The sequence below is a fragment of the Haliaeetus albicilla genome, chromosome 19, assembly GCF_947461875.1.
Source record: "Haliaeetus albicilla chromosome 19, bHalAlb1.1, whole genome shotgun sequence".
Classification (NCBI taxonomy): domain Eukaryota; kingdom Metazoa; phylum Chordata; class Aves; order Accipitriformes; family Accipitridae; genus Haliaeetus; species Haliaeetus albicilla.
In genome coordinates, this window is record NC_091501.1 from 12,426,516 (window position 1) to 12,440,627 (window position 14,112).

At 43.2% G+C, this 14,112-nt stretch overlaps 1 protein-coding gene across 11 annotated transcripts in view; it reads left to right on the forward strand.

Annotated features, from left to right (window-relative positions):
• The first annotated feature begins 668 nt into the window (after window positions 1-668).
• WNK1 (WNK lysine deficient protein kinase 1) overlaps window positions 669-14,112 on the forward strand; it is a 107,349-nt gene continuing 93,905 nt past the window's right edge. For 6 of the 11 annotated variants that reach the window (XM_069807670.1, XM_069807673.1, XM_069807672.1 and 3 more), the window contains exon 1: window positions 669-2,414. In XM_069807670.1, coding sequence (XP_069663771.1) covers window positions 1,632-2,414 — 783 coding nt within the window. In that variant the 5' untranslated portion in view covers window positions 669-1,631. The remainder of the gene's footprint in view (window positions 2,415-14,112) is intronic. The other 5 variants (XM_069807676.1, XM_069807679.1, XM_069807680.1 and 2 more) reach the window with 2 other exon arrangements.

Here is a 14,112-nt window from a genome sequence, read left to right on the forward strand (position 1 = left end):
CAATTAATGTCTCTTCAGGTGACCTAAACTGAGGAAAAACCCAAACCCTCCCTCGTCCATACAGTACTCATCTATACGGAGTTACCGTTGCCCACAGTTTTAAATAAATTTAAAGGCTGTTTGAAAACACGAAGCTAAATATTTAATATATTAAATAGGTGTAACAGAGGACTTGAAGAAACAAGCAACGGCAGCAGACTCGGCGCCTCCCGAACCTCCTGCGGCCCAGCCCGCCCCGGCCGGCGGCTCCCGCCCAGGCCGCCCTGAGGGCCGGGCGGGCGGAGGAGGGGGCGGCAGCGCGCCCCGCCGCCGCCCCGCTTTAGGAAGAGCAGGACTTGGGGTGCAGCCTCGCTCGCCCGCACCACATCGGTTCCCCCGGCGCTACCGGGCACGCCGGGAGCCTCCCTCCTTCCTTCCCCGGTGGGAAGCCACGGGCAGCTGCCCCCGGCCAGGCGTCCGTCCGCCGGCAGAAACTACAACTCCCGTGATGCTCCGCGGGCGGCGCGGTGCACGACGGGAGCTGCCACCTCTCCGAGCTTGCGGGGGGGGGGGAGAAGGCGAGCCGCTTCCCCAGCGCGGGCGTGCGCGCGTGCGCGCGCAGGGCGGGCGCGGAAGGGGGCGTGGCCGCGGCGCTGGCCCTCCCCCCTCCCCCCTCCTCCTGTGTGTCGGTTTCGGGCTCCCGTCGCCATTTAGCGCGGAGACGTCCCCGGGGCGGCCGCGGCGGCTCCCGCTCCCTCCTCCCCGCCGCGGCGCGGGGCGCCACCCGGACTCGGCTCACCTGTGGCGGTGGCGGGCGGCCTCCGGTGAGGAGAGGCTGCGAGCCGCGGGCGGGGGGCAGGAGGAGGGTTTCCGGCTCCGTGCGAGGCGGCGGCGGCGGCCGCTGTTGGAGAGGAGCGCGGCCCGGCCCGGCCGCGCGCGGGCGGTGGCTGCCTGCCGGGAGGTGGAGGCCGCGGCCGCCATGGGCGCCCCTGTGAGGCGGGGCTGAGCCCCCGGGCCCCCTTTCCTTGCCCCCTCAGCGGCGTGAGAGCGCTGGGGCCTGCCCAGGCCTCCCCCGCCCGGTGCGAGTGACTGAGCGCGGCAGCTTCCTCCGCGGCCGGCGTGCGGGGCCTGCCCCCCTCGCCCTACCTCGCCTCCCGGCCCCTTCTCTTCCCCTCCCCGCCGGCCCTCGCTCCGGGGGGCACCCGGACCTGCTCCGCTTTCTCTCCATCGCCGGGGAATAATTGCAGCGCGCTCCCCTCGCCTTAAAGCAGCCGGGCGAGGCACCGGCTTCTCCCCAGTCGGGGGCCTGCCTCGGGGCGCTTCCCTCCCCGGCCGGGCCCGGTGCTCGGGTTTTTCCGCCCCTCGCCCTCCCCATCCCCGCGCCCCGTCTCCGCTCCTGGTGCTCCATGTCGGCCCCGCTGCCCGGCTCCTTGCTGCAGTATGGATGCAGACACTGACCGGGGACCCACCCCGCCGGCCCAGCCTCCCCAGCAGCCGCCTCCCAGCTCCGCCGTAAGGAGCCCCTGGGACCCTCCTCTGTTGCAGCTGCAACGGCAGCCGCGGACAGGCGCGCTCCCCGCTCAGTGACCGGCCCCTTCCCTCGCCTCACCCCCCGCCGCCGCCGCCTCGCCCTAGCAGCGCTCCCCCGGGGCATGATGTCGGGGGGCGCCGCAGACAGCGGCACCCCGGCCCCTCGCTTCCTGGCTCCTCCGCCGCCGCCGCCCAAGAACGGTTCCAGCTCGGACAGCTCCATCGGGGAGAAGCTGGGAGCCGCCGCCGACCACGGAGCCTCCGGGACCGGTGGAGCAGGCGGCGGAGCAGGGAGCGGAGGCCGTAGCGAGGAGTACCGGCGCCGCCGCCACACCATGGACAAGGACAGCCGAGGGGCGGCAGCCACAGAGCACCGCTTCTTCCGCCGTAGCGTGATCTGCGACTCCAACGCTACGGCCTTGGAGCTACCCAGTCTGCAGCCCGCAGCGCCCTCGGCCCCTGTCTCGGGAGGCAGCGCTGCTCCGCTGGTCTCTCCTCCCGAGTGTGTCAGCCGGACCTCTTGCATCGCTGTCAGCGCCGCCCAGGCTCCGTCGCTGCTGCAGCAGCCGCCGCCGCCTGCCCCACTTCCCCTCGAAGGACAGTCTGCTCAGGAGCCCCCTGCCGCGAAGGATGCCGCCCCGCTGCTGCCCAAGGAGGAGGAGGACGAGACAACCGCGCTACCCCCCACCAGTGCCACTGGCAGCGCGTCAACTGCCAGCCGGGAATTTGAGGAGCGGAGAACACAGCAGGAGGACATCGAAGAGCTTGAGACGAAGGCAGTGGGCATCTCCCCGGATGGCCGCTTCCTGAAGTTTGACATCGAGATTGGAAGAGGCTCTTTCAAAACTGTGTATAAAGGACTGGATACGGATACCACTGTGGAAGTCGCCTGGTGCGAGCTGCAGGTAAAGTAAATAAATAAAAATGGTGAATTACCAAAGCATAGTCACTCCCCCAGGTGCTAGGCTGTTGTGCCTGAAGGAGGTAAAATCCATCAACTCGAGGTCTGCTTTTTTCAGGCAGGGAACTGCAGACCTTACCTGAGGCACTCCTTTGGAAGAAAGGTGCAGCCTTTCCTTGGAGTCAGTTTGCCTTTTAATTCTTTTAAATACTCTGCTCTCTGAAGAATTTTTTAGCTTTATCATCAGGAAATGTACTACAGTTCTGTTTCTTGTAGTGTCTTGCATTTTACGCCTCCAAAAGGTAGCTTGGAGGATTGTAAGAATACTTGCACACAGCTTCTGGGAGGCTGAGGGAAAATGTGTAAGTGAATGTCAACTTGAACTAGCCTTAATTTTTCAAAATACGTTTATGTGTTTTTCTTAGGAGAAAAATACTGAAATTCATAGACATTTCATATGTTTGTGGCAGTGGATTCTTGTAGGAGATAACTAGAATATACATGAAGTCATGCAGTGCATCACATCGTTTAGTTTTTTGCAAAGCTGTTTTTGTAATTCTAAGTTGTAGGGTTCACACTTGACACAGGCACAAGTAAAGGAAGAAAGTAATTGTCTCCTTTCTGAAGCTTCAGAAACCCCCCCTGAAGTTTAACCTTTCCAAATGACTGGTGGATTAAACTGGACTAAGACACTACTCTTCTCCCAAGTTTCTAGCCTGAGCAGCGCCAGAGTTTTGTAGAAGCCCAGTCTAATGATGGCAAGAACACCCGTAGTTCCACACAAGTCGGAGCTTGTATAACCGAGGCGCAGGTTGCTGTGCAACAACATTAAAAGAAGTGGGAAGAGATTGGAGTACCAGGAGCAAATACCTGGTGTACTAGTTTGTTTTCAAAGCCTCAGCGTGAAATTAAAAGGGTAGTGCTTGTTTTTTAGTGTTGGGTTTTGGTGCAATTCGTAGAGGGGTTCATGTAGTATGGCTTTATTATTGTGTGTGTTCCCATCCAATTTCAGGCAGACAAAAGAGCATTGGGTCAACATCCCAGAAGTCTTTGTGGGGTTTTTAAGCAGTTAGCTGCTCACAAATGACTGATTGCAGTAACTGCACCAAAACTTTCTTTCCCTCAAAAAGAAATTTTACATCTATTTCAGTCAAACTGAGAGAATTTATTGAGATTTGTCGATTTGTATTCATATTTGGTTTTGGATGATTGCTCAAGCATTGTACCAGTACCTTGGTTCATTATGTTAGTGCCATTATTCAGTGTTTACTGACTGTGGAAGTAAGCTTCCTATTTTCTTTGTGACCCTTAAGCATGACCTGTTCCTCTGTGCTAGCTATGTACTTGCTGTGGTGGTCTTTTGAGCATTAATTTTAAATTAAAAAAGTGAAATGATCTAGTGTTGGGCTCTGCTTAAGCTTCTTATGTGCAGTTTGAACTGAGAGGAGATTAATAATCCACAAAATTATATGACTTTTATTTGAAATTTTAATCTTTGTGATTTTGGAGTTACTTGACTTTTAACCCCTGAAATATGTTTTAATCTTCACACTTTACTTACTGATCAGAAACTAATGTTAGCTTGGCATTAGACACTTTTCGCTAACGTTGCCTCTGATGAAGTATCTTAATCGTCATCAGTACCATGTGGACAAACTGTCTAAAGCAGCACCTTCTTTGAATTAATTTAATAAAGAAGCTTATTTATAAAGGGCATGTTTCTGAGCTTTCAATTGATTGAAGAATTGAATGAGTAGTATTTAAAATGGCATATTGCAAAAAGCATGAATGAAAATATTTCTAAGGGGGAAATATTTGATGTTTTGCTTGGAGGCTAGCTACGTGACATGAGTGCCTTGTGGGTTAAATTATTCTGAAGGCTGTAGTTTTCTTCTCATAAGGAGACTGCGTACAAAATGACAAGTTTGAAACAACAATATAAATTTTATAGTTGTTAAAAGTATTTGCTAAAGGAACTAGACTCTACAGCTAGTAGAATATTTTAAGATTAAGTCCTGTTTTATTGTTTGTGTCTAGAAATAAAAGGAGGAACTTGGTATTTATTGGTATCATGGCTACATCCTCTTCTTTCTCTAGGAAAATATAATTGTTGACAGGTTAGTAGTATTCGTTACGCATGATTTGTATCAAAATGCTATCTGGATGCACAAAGATGGACTGAAATGTAGATGTCATTGGTTTTCCAGAATGCCATGGTTTGAGGATTGGTGAACCTTCAAAGCATAATTATTTTATTAGGGAAACATGAATGATTTTCTTCCATGCTATATTACACTAACCATGACTAAGGGATGGTTACTTTTAACTGTCTTGAAATAATGTTCCTTAGCAATAGCAGAGCTTTTCTTCTCTGTATTCATGTTAGCAAGCATAGGTATCCTAGGTGTTCCACCTCTCTAGAGTCTTCTAAACAGTGCTACTGTAGTGCTGCTGGAATGAGGCTGCTTAGCATGATTACGCAAAGTTGTTCCTCTCATGGCTTATCCAGAGTTGATAAAGGTGTATCACAGTTTCTCATTGCAAATTGTGTAATAGAATGGGGCGAGAACAGTTCATACTTTTGCAGAGTCTTCGGGTGTATGTTCTTTTAAGGCTCTTCTAGCATACCTAGAATGCTTCAGTTTCTTTAAAATCTCTGCTGTTTGGAAGGAAGCTTTTTTTGCCGGCTGCTTTCAGCTCGGTTAAACTACAGTGTTTCAATATTGGAGCAAATTCTGTAGTAGGAGTCTTGTGGATCAAGGGCAACACAGAAGACTTTGTGATGGTCTCTGGCAGAATGACTTTTTAATGTTGAAGAAGGCAACTATACCTAATTTTTATGTATATGCTCTGTAGTGATAAAGTGTAAAATCCGAGAATATCAGTATGCTTCCTTTCAAAGGGAGTTTGGATGCTGCTTATCACATGCAGCTTGGGTTCCTAAGTTGCTGATGATACTATGAAGAATATTGCTCCATATCCTTAAGAAGGCTCTTCAACTGCCTTGTAATGCCCCTTATGCTTGATATACTGAACTATGGAGGAAGTAGAAGGAGAAAGAGCTGAAATTCTGTGGATGACCTAATGGTGTTCTTAGTATCTCCAGCAAGGGAGGTCCTGGCCAAGACTCTAGTTTTTCTTGATCTGTGGAAGATGGGAAGATTTGATTTGAAGGAATTGAGTGTTTCAAGGTTGCTTATAGATGTGTAACAAAATCCTAACAAAAGTGTGACTGATGGACTGTCCTAGTTTACTTTGTGGCCTGTCTATATGAAGCAAATTGTAACTTAATGTAGTTTAAATATTGGGTACAGGTATTTAAATGTGAAATATTTGCCCTGCTGTCAGCATAGTGGAGCTGTGAATAGCTCAGCAGCAACTGCTTGGGGCCAGTGCTCAGCTTCAATAACTGCAAGAAAATTGTTAGTGTAGTGTTAGTCTTCAAATACTTTTATTCCCATTGCATATATATTCATCTTGACTCTAGTTACTCTGAGTCAAGTGTGCCTCCTACTGTTGTCATTAGCACATCTCATAAATTGAGTGCAGTAGTAGTTAGGGTTACTGCTTTAATGGTTTTAAATAGGTCTAAGTTGGCAAAAGTGGTTACTGCTGCTGCTTTCTATTTTAATTTAAAAGAGCTTCCTGTACAATCATGTTACTGCTTAGTCCTTTTAAACTATATTTCTGAGCAGTGAGGCTTTTGTCACCGCTGTAGAGTTCAGGTAACATTGTGGCTAAAATGTGATGCCTTTTCCTGTTGCATTAAGTTTATCTATGTGAAGTAACGTTCTTATGCCGAAGGTAGCAAGAATCACATAGTTGACTGTAGAAGCCAAATCTCAGGGATAACGTGTCATCCTCAGAGTCCATGTTTCAGTTTGAGTTGGTTTTAAATCAAGACTGCCATTTAATTTCTGCTTTACAGAACAATACAGGCTGGTGCAGTCACTTGTTGGACTGCAAAATCTTGTATCTAAAATTATTGCTCTGGGTTCTGTCATTCAAATTAGTAACTTTTCAAATATGAAACTGTGCTTGATGATACAGAGGTCACTTGGGCTCTTTTGAACTGTGTGCTTGTCAGGCATTTGAAGACTTACCTTCTTTCATTTGGACAGTGTCTTCTCTTAAAGGAAGCATGATTTAGAAACTCATTAGAAAGATATTTGCATTAGTTGAAAACGCATTCCTGGTAAACTGCGTGCATTGGAGAACAGCACTGCTTGTCTGGTACGTGCTGTATCACTCCTGTCCTTTGTATTTCTTTGACAGAAAGGGTAGGTTGGTCAGTCAGCAGTTACAGTTCATGAACGCATCTTCTTGCTGATATGTCACTTTGCCATTCTTACTCTGGCTTCAATGCAATGTTAGTCAGGTTATTGTGCTTAACATGTGAGCTGCTGAAGGGGAAAAAGAGGTTATGGGCTGCCTGTAAGTGAGCTAGAGTTTCTGGGGGTAAGGAATGAGTTCGAGAGGTGAAAGTTGTGCAAGAAGAGTATGTTGTACTCATTACTACTTTGAGGGGAAGCTGAATGTGAATTTGGTTACCTTTAGTTATAAATCATCTGAGTAATAAATTGATGTAGGTTACGTGTGTGCAATTCTGTTGCAGACTGTTAACTATAGGCCAAGTGTCTATAGTATATAGGCTATACTCCAACTTAGAAATGGATTTTTCTTTACATAGGCAGTAGCAATGAAAAAACAGTTGAGAACAAACATAATGCTGTAACCAAATGCGAACCATGAGGTTCTGTAGTGCACTCTGGTAAAAATAATGCAACTGGTTGTCACTTTATTACAGGAAGTAGTGAAGTGCTAAATAATATTTCCATATGTCAGAATTTTTCTGAGTGTGACAATGTATAGAAGTTAACTTAAAACTCACAGTACAGGAAGTTGCTTGGATATGCTGTATATCTTCACTTCTAGTGACACTTCAGATTTAACTATACCTATCTCTATCTTGTAGACTTAAAGCTATATTTAATACTGATTTTTAGGTCAGCAGACAACAATGCAATGTAGTTTCTATACGCGAGTATAGAGTCCACTGCAGGCTCACCATGATAAGTAACAGCTTACTGAAGTCAAAGTATAATTCTTAAAACTCTCTTCGCTTTCTGGACTGACTGAGCTGGGAACGTTTCAGAAGCTGCACGTTCAAGTCCGACAACCAAAAAAGGTCTTGTATCACATAACTGTGGCATCCTGTAGTCTTTTTTTTAAAGCTGGTTGCATATTGCTCACTAGGAGGCCTGACTGCAAAGGTGCTAGCTCTGGTGTACAATTGTATAGCTACATTAAAGCAAAATGGAAAACCAGATGAAAACCTTTGTGCAGTGAGAGGAAGCTGAGGAGTGTGGACCTGGAATGCATGTCTGTCAAGTGCTTTTGGGAAATGATTACATTCTGCTAGTTCTGGAGGAATAGTCAACATCTTGAAACAAACATACATTCTTTGAAAGCTCTAACTGTGGTTTAATCCTGAATATTTTAAGATATGTTTTATAAAACTGTTACTGAAAGATCAAGCTCAAGTCTGATGCAGTATGGTGACTCCCATGCCTACCCTGTACTTCACATCAGTGTTTAAAATACTCCACTAGTCTGTGAGCATAACTATATGTGGCTACAGCCACTGTAACAGCAGCAGTGTGCCTCCTGTTCATGACTTCTTCTGGGTCAGATGCATAATTGTCACAAATGTAGATTAATAAAGCCATGTGACAATATCTGTGAACATCATTCTATCCTTATTTGCTCTATTTCTGTTCTCAGCTCTACAAATTCCAAAATACTGTAAGCAAAAAGCTGTAAAGCTGTAAGTGTGTAATTGGTTTATAGAACTTTGAGGTTACACTGCATTTCCAGGTGTCTTCAGGTGTGCACACGTAGGACGCTTGAAATTTTGTGCAGTGAAGTCTAAATTTTCTGTTGGTTTTCCATGTCATAGGGTAGAACAAGTTACTGGTACTCACTGGCTTCAAATCTCTTATGTGAAAATTGCTCCTTTGGCCAAAGAACAAAAACCAGCCATATTCCTGAGTGTTTGTGCTGTAATTGATACAATTGACAACTTGATAAATGACATGGGAAAGGAGCCAGACTAATTACCTGCAGAAGTATAAACAGTGGTCAGGTTCTCTCAGACTTTACAAAGGTGACCCTGAAAGAGAGAAGGGAGCTTTAAAGTACATTCTGGAGCTGCAGCTGTTAGGAGACCTCTACTTAGGAAAATAATCTTACCTCAAAGGGATATCACTTTCGGAGATAGCTGTGGTTCAATTTGTAACTGGTTGGTTGCGAGGCAATAAATATAATCGGATAAGTACATTCTGAAAATGCAGCATTTCTTATGGAAATAAACAGGTTCTTATTTGTCGGTTTGGGTGGGTTTGAGAGCTCCAGAATTAAATCTCTTAAATGAGATTTGTTTTGGGCTGTTGTGGTTTAAAATAAAAACACTTAGCTTCATAGCTAAACTTTTGAGGGCTAAGGAAAAGTATCAGGACTATAATCTTTCTTTGAAAGGGGAGAAAAACCCCACCTGATAAAACTCCATGGAGACATCCTGTATAGAGTTGTTTGAGAGCTGTCTAGCAGAGTAATAAATAAAACAAGCAGTAATAGATCCGTGGTAGTCTCCATGGATGTAGTGCATGGGGCAGTGTAGATTCAGTACCTGTTGGTTAGCATTATGCCTCAGGATCACATGTTCTTTTCCTTATTTTGTTGTCTTTTTGTTTGCTTGTTTGTTTCATACCAGCAGCTTGTTAAACAGCACAGCTCCTACTGTCACCAGGTTCTTCATACTGCATGTGACAAAGTTGTGCTAAGCAGTGGCAGCCTTGATGCTTCCTGTCACGCCTCTCTTCAGAAACACTAATTTCCTGTGAAGATTAGCAACCTTTTTTTTGAGATCACTAGTTGGTTCTTCCAAATAATGGTTGAGTTGAAATAAAAGTTTAGTATTTCTCTGTTTCAATCTTTAAGTTCACATTTTCAAGCATGTCTTAGTCTACATAATGGCTGTAACATTTGGGCTATAAGAAAAATAATAAGTATCATGCAAGTTTGCAGTGCTTCTGCAGCTGGGCATAGGACTTTCTGTTGGCAGAGCATGTGTGGTTTGTGTTTTTTTCTTTTTTTTAAAATAGCAGATGGTAGAAAGTTACTGGTTTTGACTCTTAAAACTTTGGATAATGATTCCATGGTTTTAACGTGATCATGACATGTGTATACCATGTCTGGAAAAATACTCTTCCAGTATACTTGAAACAGTTCCTGTTCTAAATAGCAGGATTTGTAGTGCTGCTTGAAAATCGATTTCTCAGAGTAATTGAAGGCTTTTATCTAACATGAGCCATCTGAAGATCTTTTCAAGTACAGTGTTAAAATTCTCATCGTAACGAATGAGACTCAAATTTTATACTGGCTTCATAAGTATTTTTGTGGAAGCTGCTTACAGTCCTCAGGACTTTCTTGTAGCTGATTTTGAGAATCATTTGGGCTAAGTACTGAACCTTAAACAGTGTTAGAATGTTTCTGGTCAAGATTCTACAGATGTCCTTCTTTCTACCTTATTTCCAGCTTCCTCAGCATATTTAGAAATTGTCCTACCAGCACTTTTCAATGTGTGGTTTTGGTTGCCCTCATTACTCCCCTTGGGAGAGCTGGGGGAATTGAAGAAGTGACTAGGATTGAATCTGTGGCTCACCTGAAGTCATCTTTGAGAGGGGGGAGCTTGGTCCCTACTTGTCTTATGGGCATAACCTGCAGAATACTCCTTAACTCCATGCTGCAAAGGATAAACTTTGTGTTAATAATGTCCTGTGCTATGTGATGCTATCCTCTTAACCCAAAAGGAGATCCTTCCAACAAGGAGATCACCACAGATGTTGCCAAATCTTTTTTTCTAATAAGCCAGAGTAAAACTGGGATACAATAAAGTGACCAGAAGAATTCAGATTCAGTTCTCAAACATACTTCTGAACTTTATCCCAGTTATCTTTTTCACCTGGTGATGACAGGTGCATTCCACATACCCAGATTATTCTAAAGCGCTTCCAGATTTGCCTGGGTAATTCCATGCAGCACTGTGTGTTACTTTGCCTGGATCACAAGCAATTTAACATGCTCTCAGTTTTCAGCAAAGGAAACTGCAACCTGCTAAAAATTGGACTGGTGTTGGTATTTTTTTTGTCTTCCAGAAGCTATTTAAGTATTAATATATATCTAAAGCAATATACAGTTTTTATAAGGATAACTTATTTTAAATTACTCAGAGGGACAAACTTGCTAGTTTAGATTTATCATTTTAGGTCAACGCAGAATCTTTGGGAATGCTACCTATATACTTAGAATCTAGAAATCCTCCAAAAAGTATGTTTAAACTTGATGGCCATATACCTTGTAACTAAAATATCTGTGAGCTTTTAAGTGATGTGTCAATGACATTGGAATGAATGCCTTGCCCAGGGCTGTGTGTTTTAGTGTAGGGGATGCTGTTTCTTTTTGTACTCGGCATGCCTGAGAACATGATTCTGAAATCATGTGGTTCATCTATTGGCAATAGTCTGGGTACTGATTCTCTGGTGTATCTGTTCTCAGGACAGGATCACTATGGTGCTTTTCAAGTCTTCTAATTTCGCAAGTGGTTACTAGGACTCCTAGTACATTACCAGTAAGATTAAAACAAAGAGGAAGCTTTGGCAGCTCTGATAACTTGTGATGTAGATTTTATGTTTTGAGCCATAGTCCAGAATGGTTCTGATCCTATCGCCTCTGTTAATAAGCAGTCATTGACAGAAACTTTTAATACCTATCTGCTGAACTGCTATTTTTCTGCTTTAGGATAGCAGATGGTGTGGAAAATAAGCTTTATTAGACCCCTTATATGAGGGAGAAGCTTTGTTGTTTCTGTTTAGCTGTTCTGGATCATCTTTTTTCATCTGGATGGTTGAATATAGTGGGTTCTGATAGCAGATTTGGGGTTAGCAACAGAAAGCAAAAAGCTACAAATGGAAAAACTCATTTAAGTGATAGAGATTTTATTACCAACACTTCGAAGGATTTGAAAAGGATAGGAATACTGATCTCTTTGGGTTCAATCTGAAACAACTGTAGGAATGCTGAGCTAAATGGAAGGTAGAACAAAGCAGATACCAACAATTATGTGCATTTTATTTGGCCAATTAATATCGTCTCATGATAGCTTAAGACTATCCAACTGATGGTGTTACCCAGTTTTCCTTTGACATTTTCCGCTCTTAGAGTAACCCTGTGACTTGTTTCTGCTTTGCTGACTGTTGCTGGCAAGTTTATGACCCCAATCTGAATGTATGTTGACTGCTTCTATCCTGGCAAAGACTAATGACATACAAACAATAACCCACAAATATTGCTATTAAAAGCTTCAGCAATCCAGGCTGATTATCTTAAGGATCTGCAAATCTGTATACACTTACATAATATGCATCTGTTAATGGCAATTTCTGAACTGTTAGCAGGTTTTGCTTAAATGTTGCAAAATGTTACCATGTCTGTTTACAAATCTGCTTCTTTTAAGTGAGGCTTTTATTCTTACAGATATTTTCCAACATAAAACTATTTTTGGTTTGTCTCTTTCTTTATTCAGCTGCTTACAGTATGGTTTCATTTGGGAAATGTGTATCTGTATAAAAATGCAAGATACTAACTTAATGTGCTCTGTTTTGCTATAGCTGGTTTGAACTCAAGAATCTTTGAGTCTTTCCTAAAGAAAAAATATAAGTGAGACTAAACTTGAATTGGAGAGTTCTTGAGAAGCAGTCCATTCGGACAAGTACCTACAGTAAGAAATACTGTCTGAGAAGCAATTGAAATTTTTTTTTTATATTGCCCTCTCTGGATATAGACAAGTAAAGATTGACAGTATGTAGAATGGCCTTTGAGGGCATGGTATTTATTTGCATTTAACATGATTTGGGGCTTAGTGAGTTGTTAGGTTTGCCAGGAACAGTGTGCTGAAAATGGAGAAACTGCAGGAATGTCTGATACAAAAATAAGACTTTAAGTTTAGTTTTAGCATGTTTTTTCTGTGGTTTGCTCTACTTCCTTTACATGCAGCTTGAGCTTTTTTCTGCAGACAAGTGGCTCAAAAGCAGAATGCATTTCAGCTTATCTGTACCTGGGGGGAAGAAAAAAATTACATGGGGCACTTGAATTTGAATTTTTTTGCCTCTTGATGGCAACTGTGAGCCAGTTCAGGTAATGCTATGATTTCTTTTGCTGATCTCATTATACAAGCCTGAACGCATCTGAGAGGTTCAGTATTTACCCTCAGGAACAACAACAAAAAAAGTGTGAAGAGGTTCTAGGTTGCTGCTGAAGACTTAAATGCGGTAGTACATTAATAGATTGTGCATGATCTATACCTGAAGATCTATCATAAAAAGCTGTCTTTAATATTCAAGCTTCCTGTAGGAAAACATGCATATGTTTCCTGTAGACTGCCAGCTTGAATGTTCAGTGCTTTTCAGTGGTTGTGGCAACAAAAAAAAATTGTGAGAAATCTGAGGAGGAAGAACAAGGAATTTTGGCCTTTCAAATTGTAGTCATCTTGTGTTTGCAGCAAGTGAAAAGTTCCTAGAGAATTCTGGTTCAAGTTGCATTTGTGCTTGAAGTAAGTTTCATGTACAGAACAAATATAAGTAGTTAACATCCTGTTGTTTAGGGACTGCATTTTTTTTCTGTCTATGTAGGAGGACAAATCTTTCCAGTTGCTTTAGACTGTAATGCAGCTATTTAAGAATGGTCCTATAGTTTGTAATTTGTCCCTTCTATTTGGGTGTTAGTAATGAAAACATTTTGTCCAAATGAGTTTCTTGATTTATTCAGGTAGTATGCCTGTAAAGCAAAACTTGCTACAGTCAGGTTAGACTATATATAGCTTAATATCTTATACTGTTCACTTCCTTTTTTGACAGACTGGTGATTTTTCTTATAGTTGGTGTCTCTAGAGTTTCCAAGGTGTTTGCATAGATGCATCAAATGGGATACAGGGTGTGTTGTGGAAGGGTAAAAAAAAAAAAAAAAAAAAGTGCCAGCACACTAATACAGCACAAACTACAGTGTATCAGTGCAACTGAACATGACTAAGTGCATATGGTAACACTTTGAATAGGAAAAATAGCCAGTTGTCTTGTCTATATCTTGGGACTATTGTTCAGAACAAGTGGGTTTTTTCCTCCCATCCAGTATGAAATCTTCTCAAATTTGGGTGAATCCCAGAAAACTAAGCAGAATTGAAGTTTGATTCATTGCTGTTGGAGACTCTTAAATCTGTTTTCATTACTGTTGACTTGAGTGGTTTCTTCTAAGGAACTTTGAGAGTTGAAAAGGCATCTACCAGACAAAGGTGAGGAATAGCAAAAACCTTGTTTCTTAGGATGTACATGACATGAATTTTAAAGTTTTAGGACCAGGCAGGTTTAAAACAATGAATTGATAATGAAAATTCCCATTGCTATGAATGGCTAGTTCATGAAAGTATCATTAATATTATACTTGTACTGAAGTCTGTGGATTTCTTCACTGCTTTTTGCCAAAATACCTCCCTTTGTATTCTTTGTTTAGTAATATCTTATTGAATAAGCTACCTACTGTTGACATGCCTCAGTTTTTTACAGACTTGTGGATTAAATATTTGTGTAATT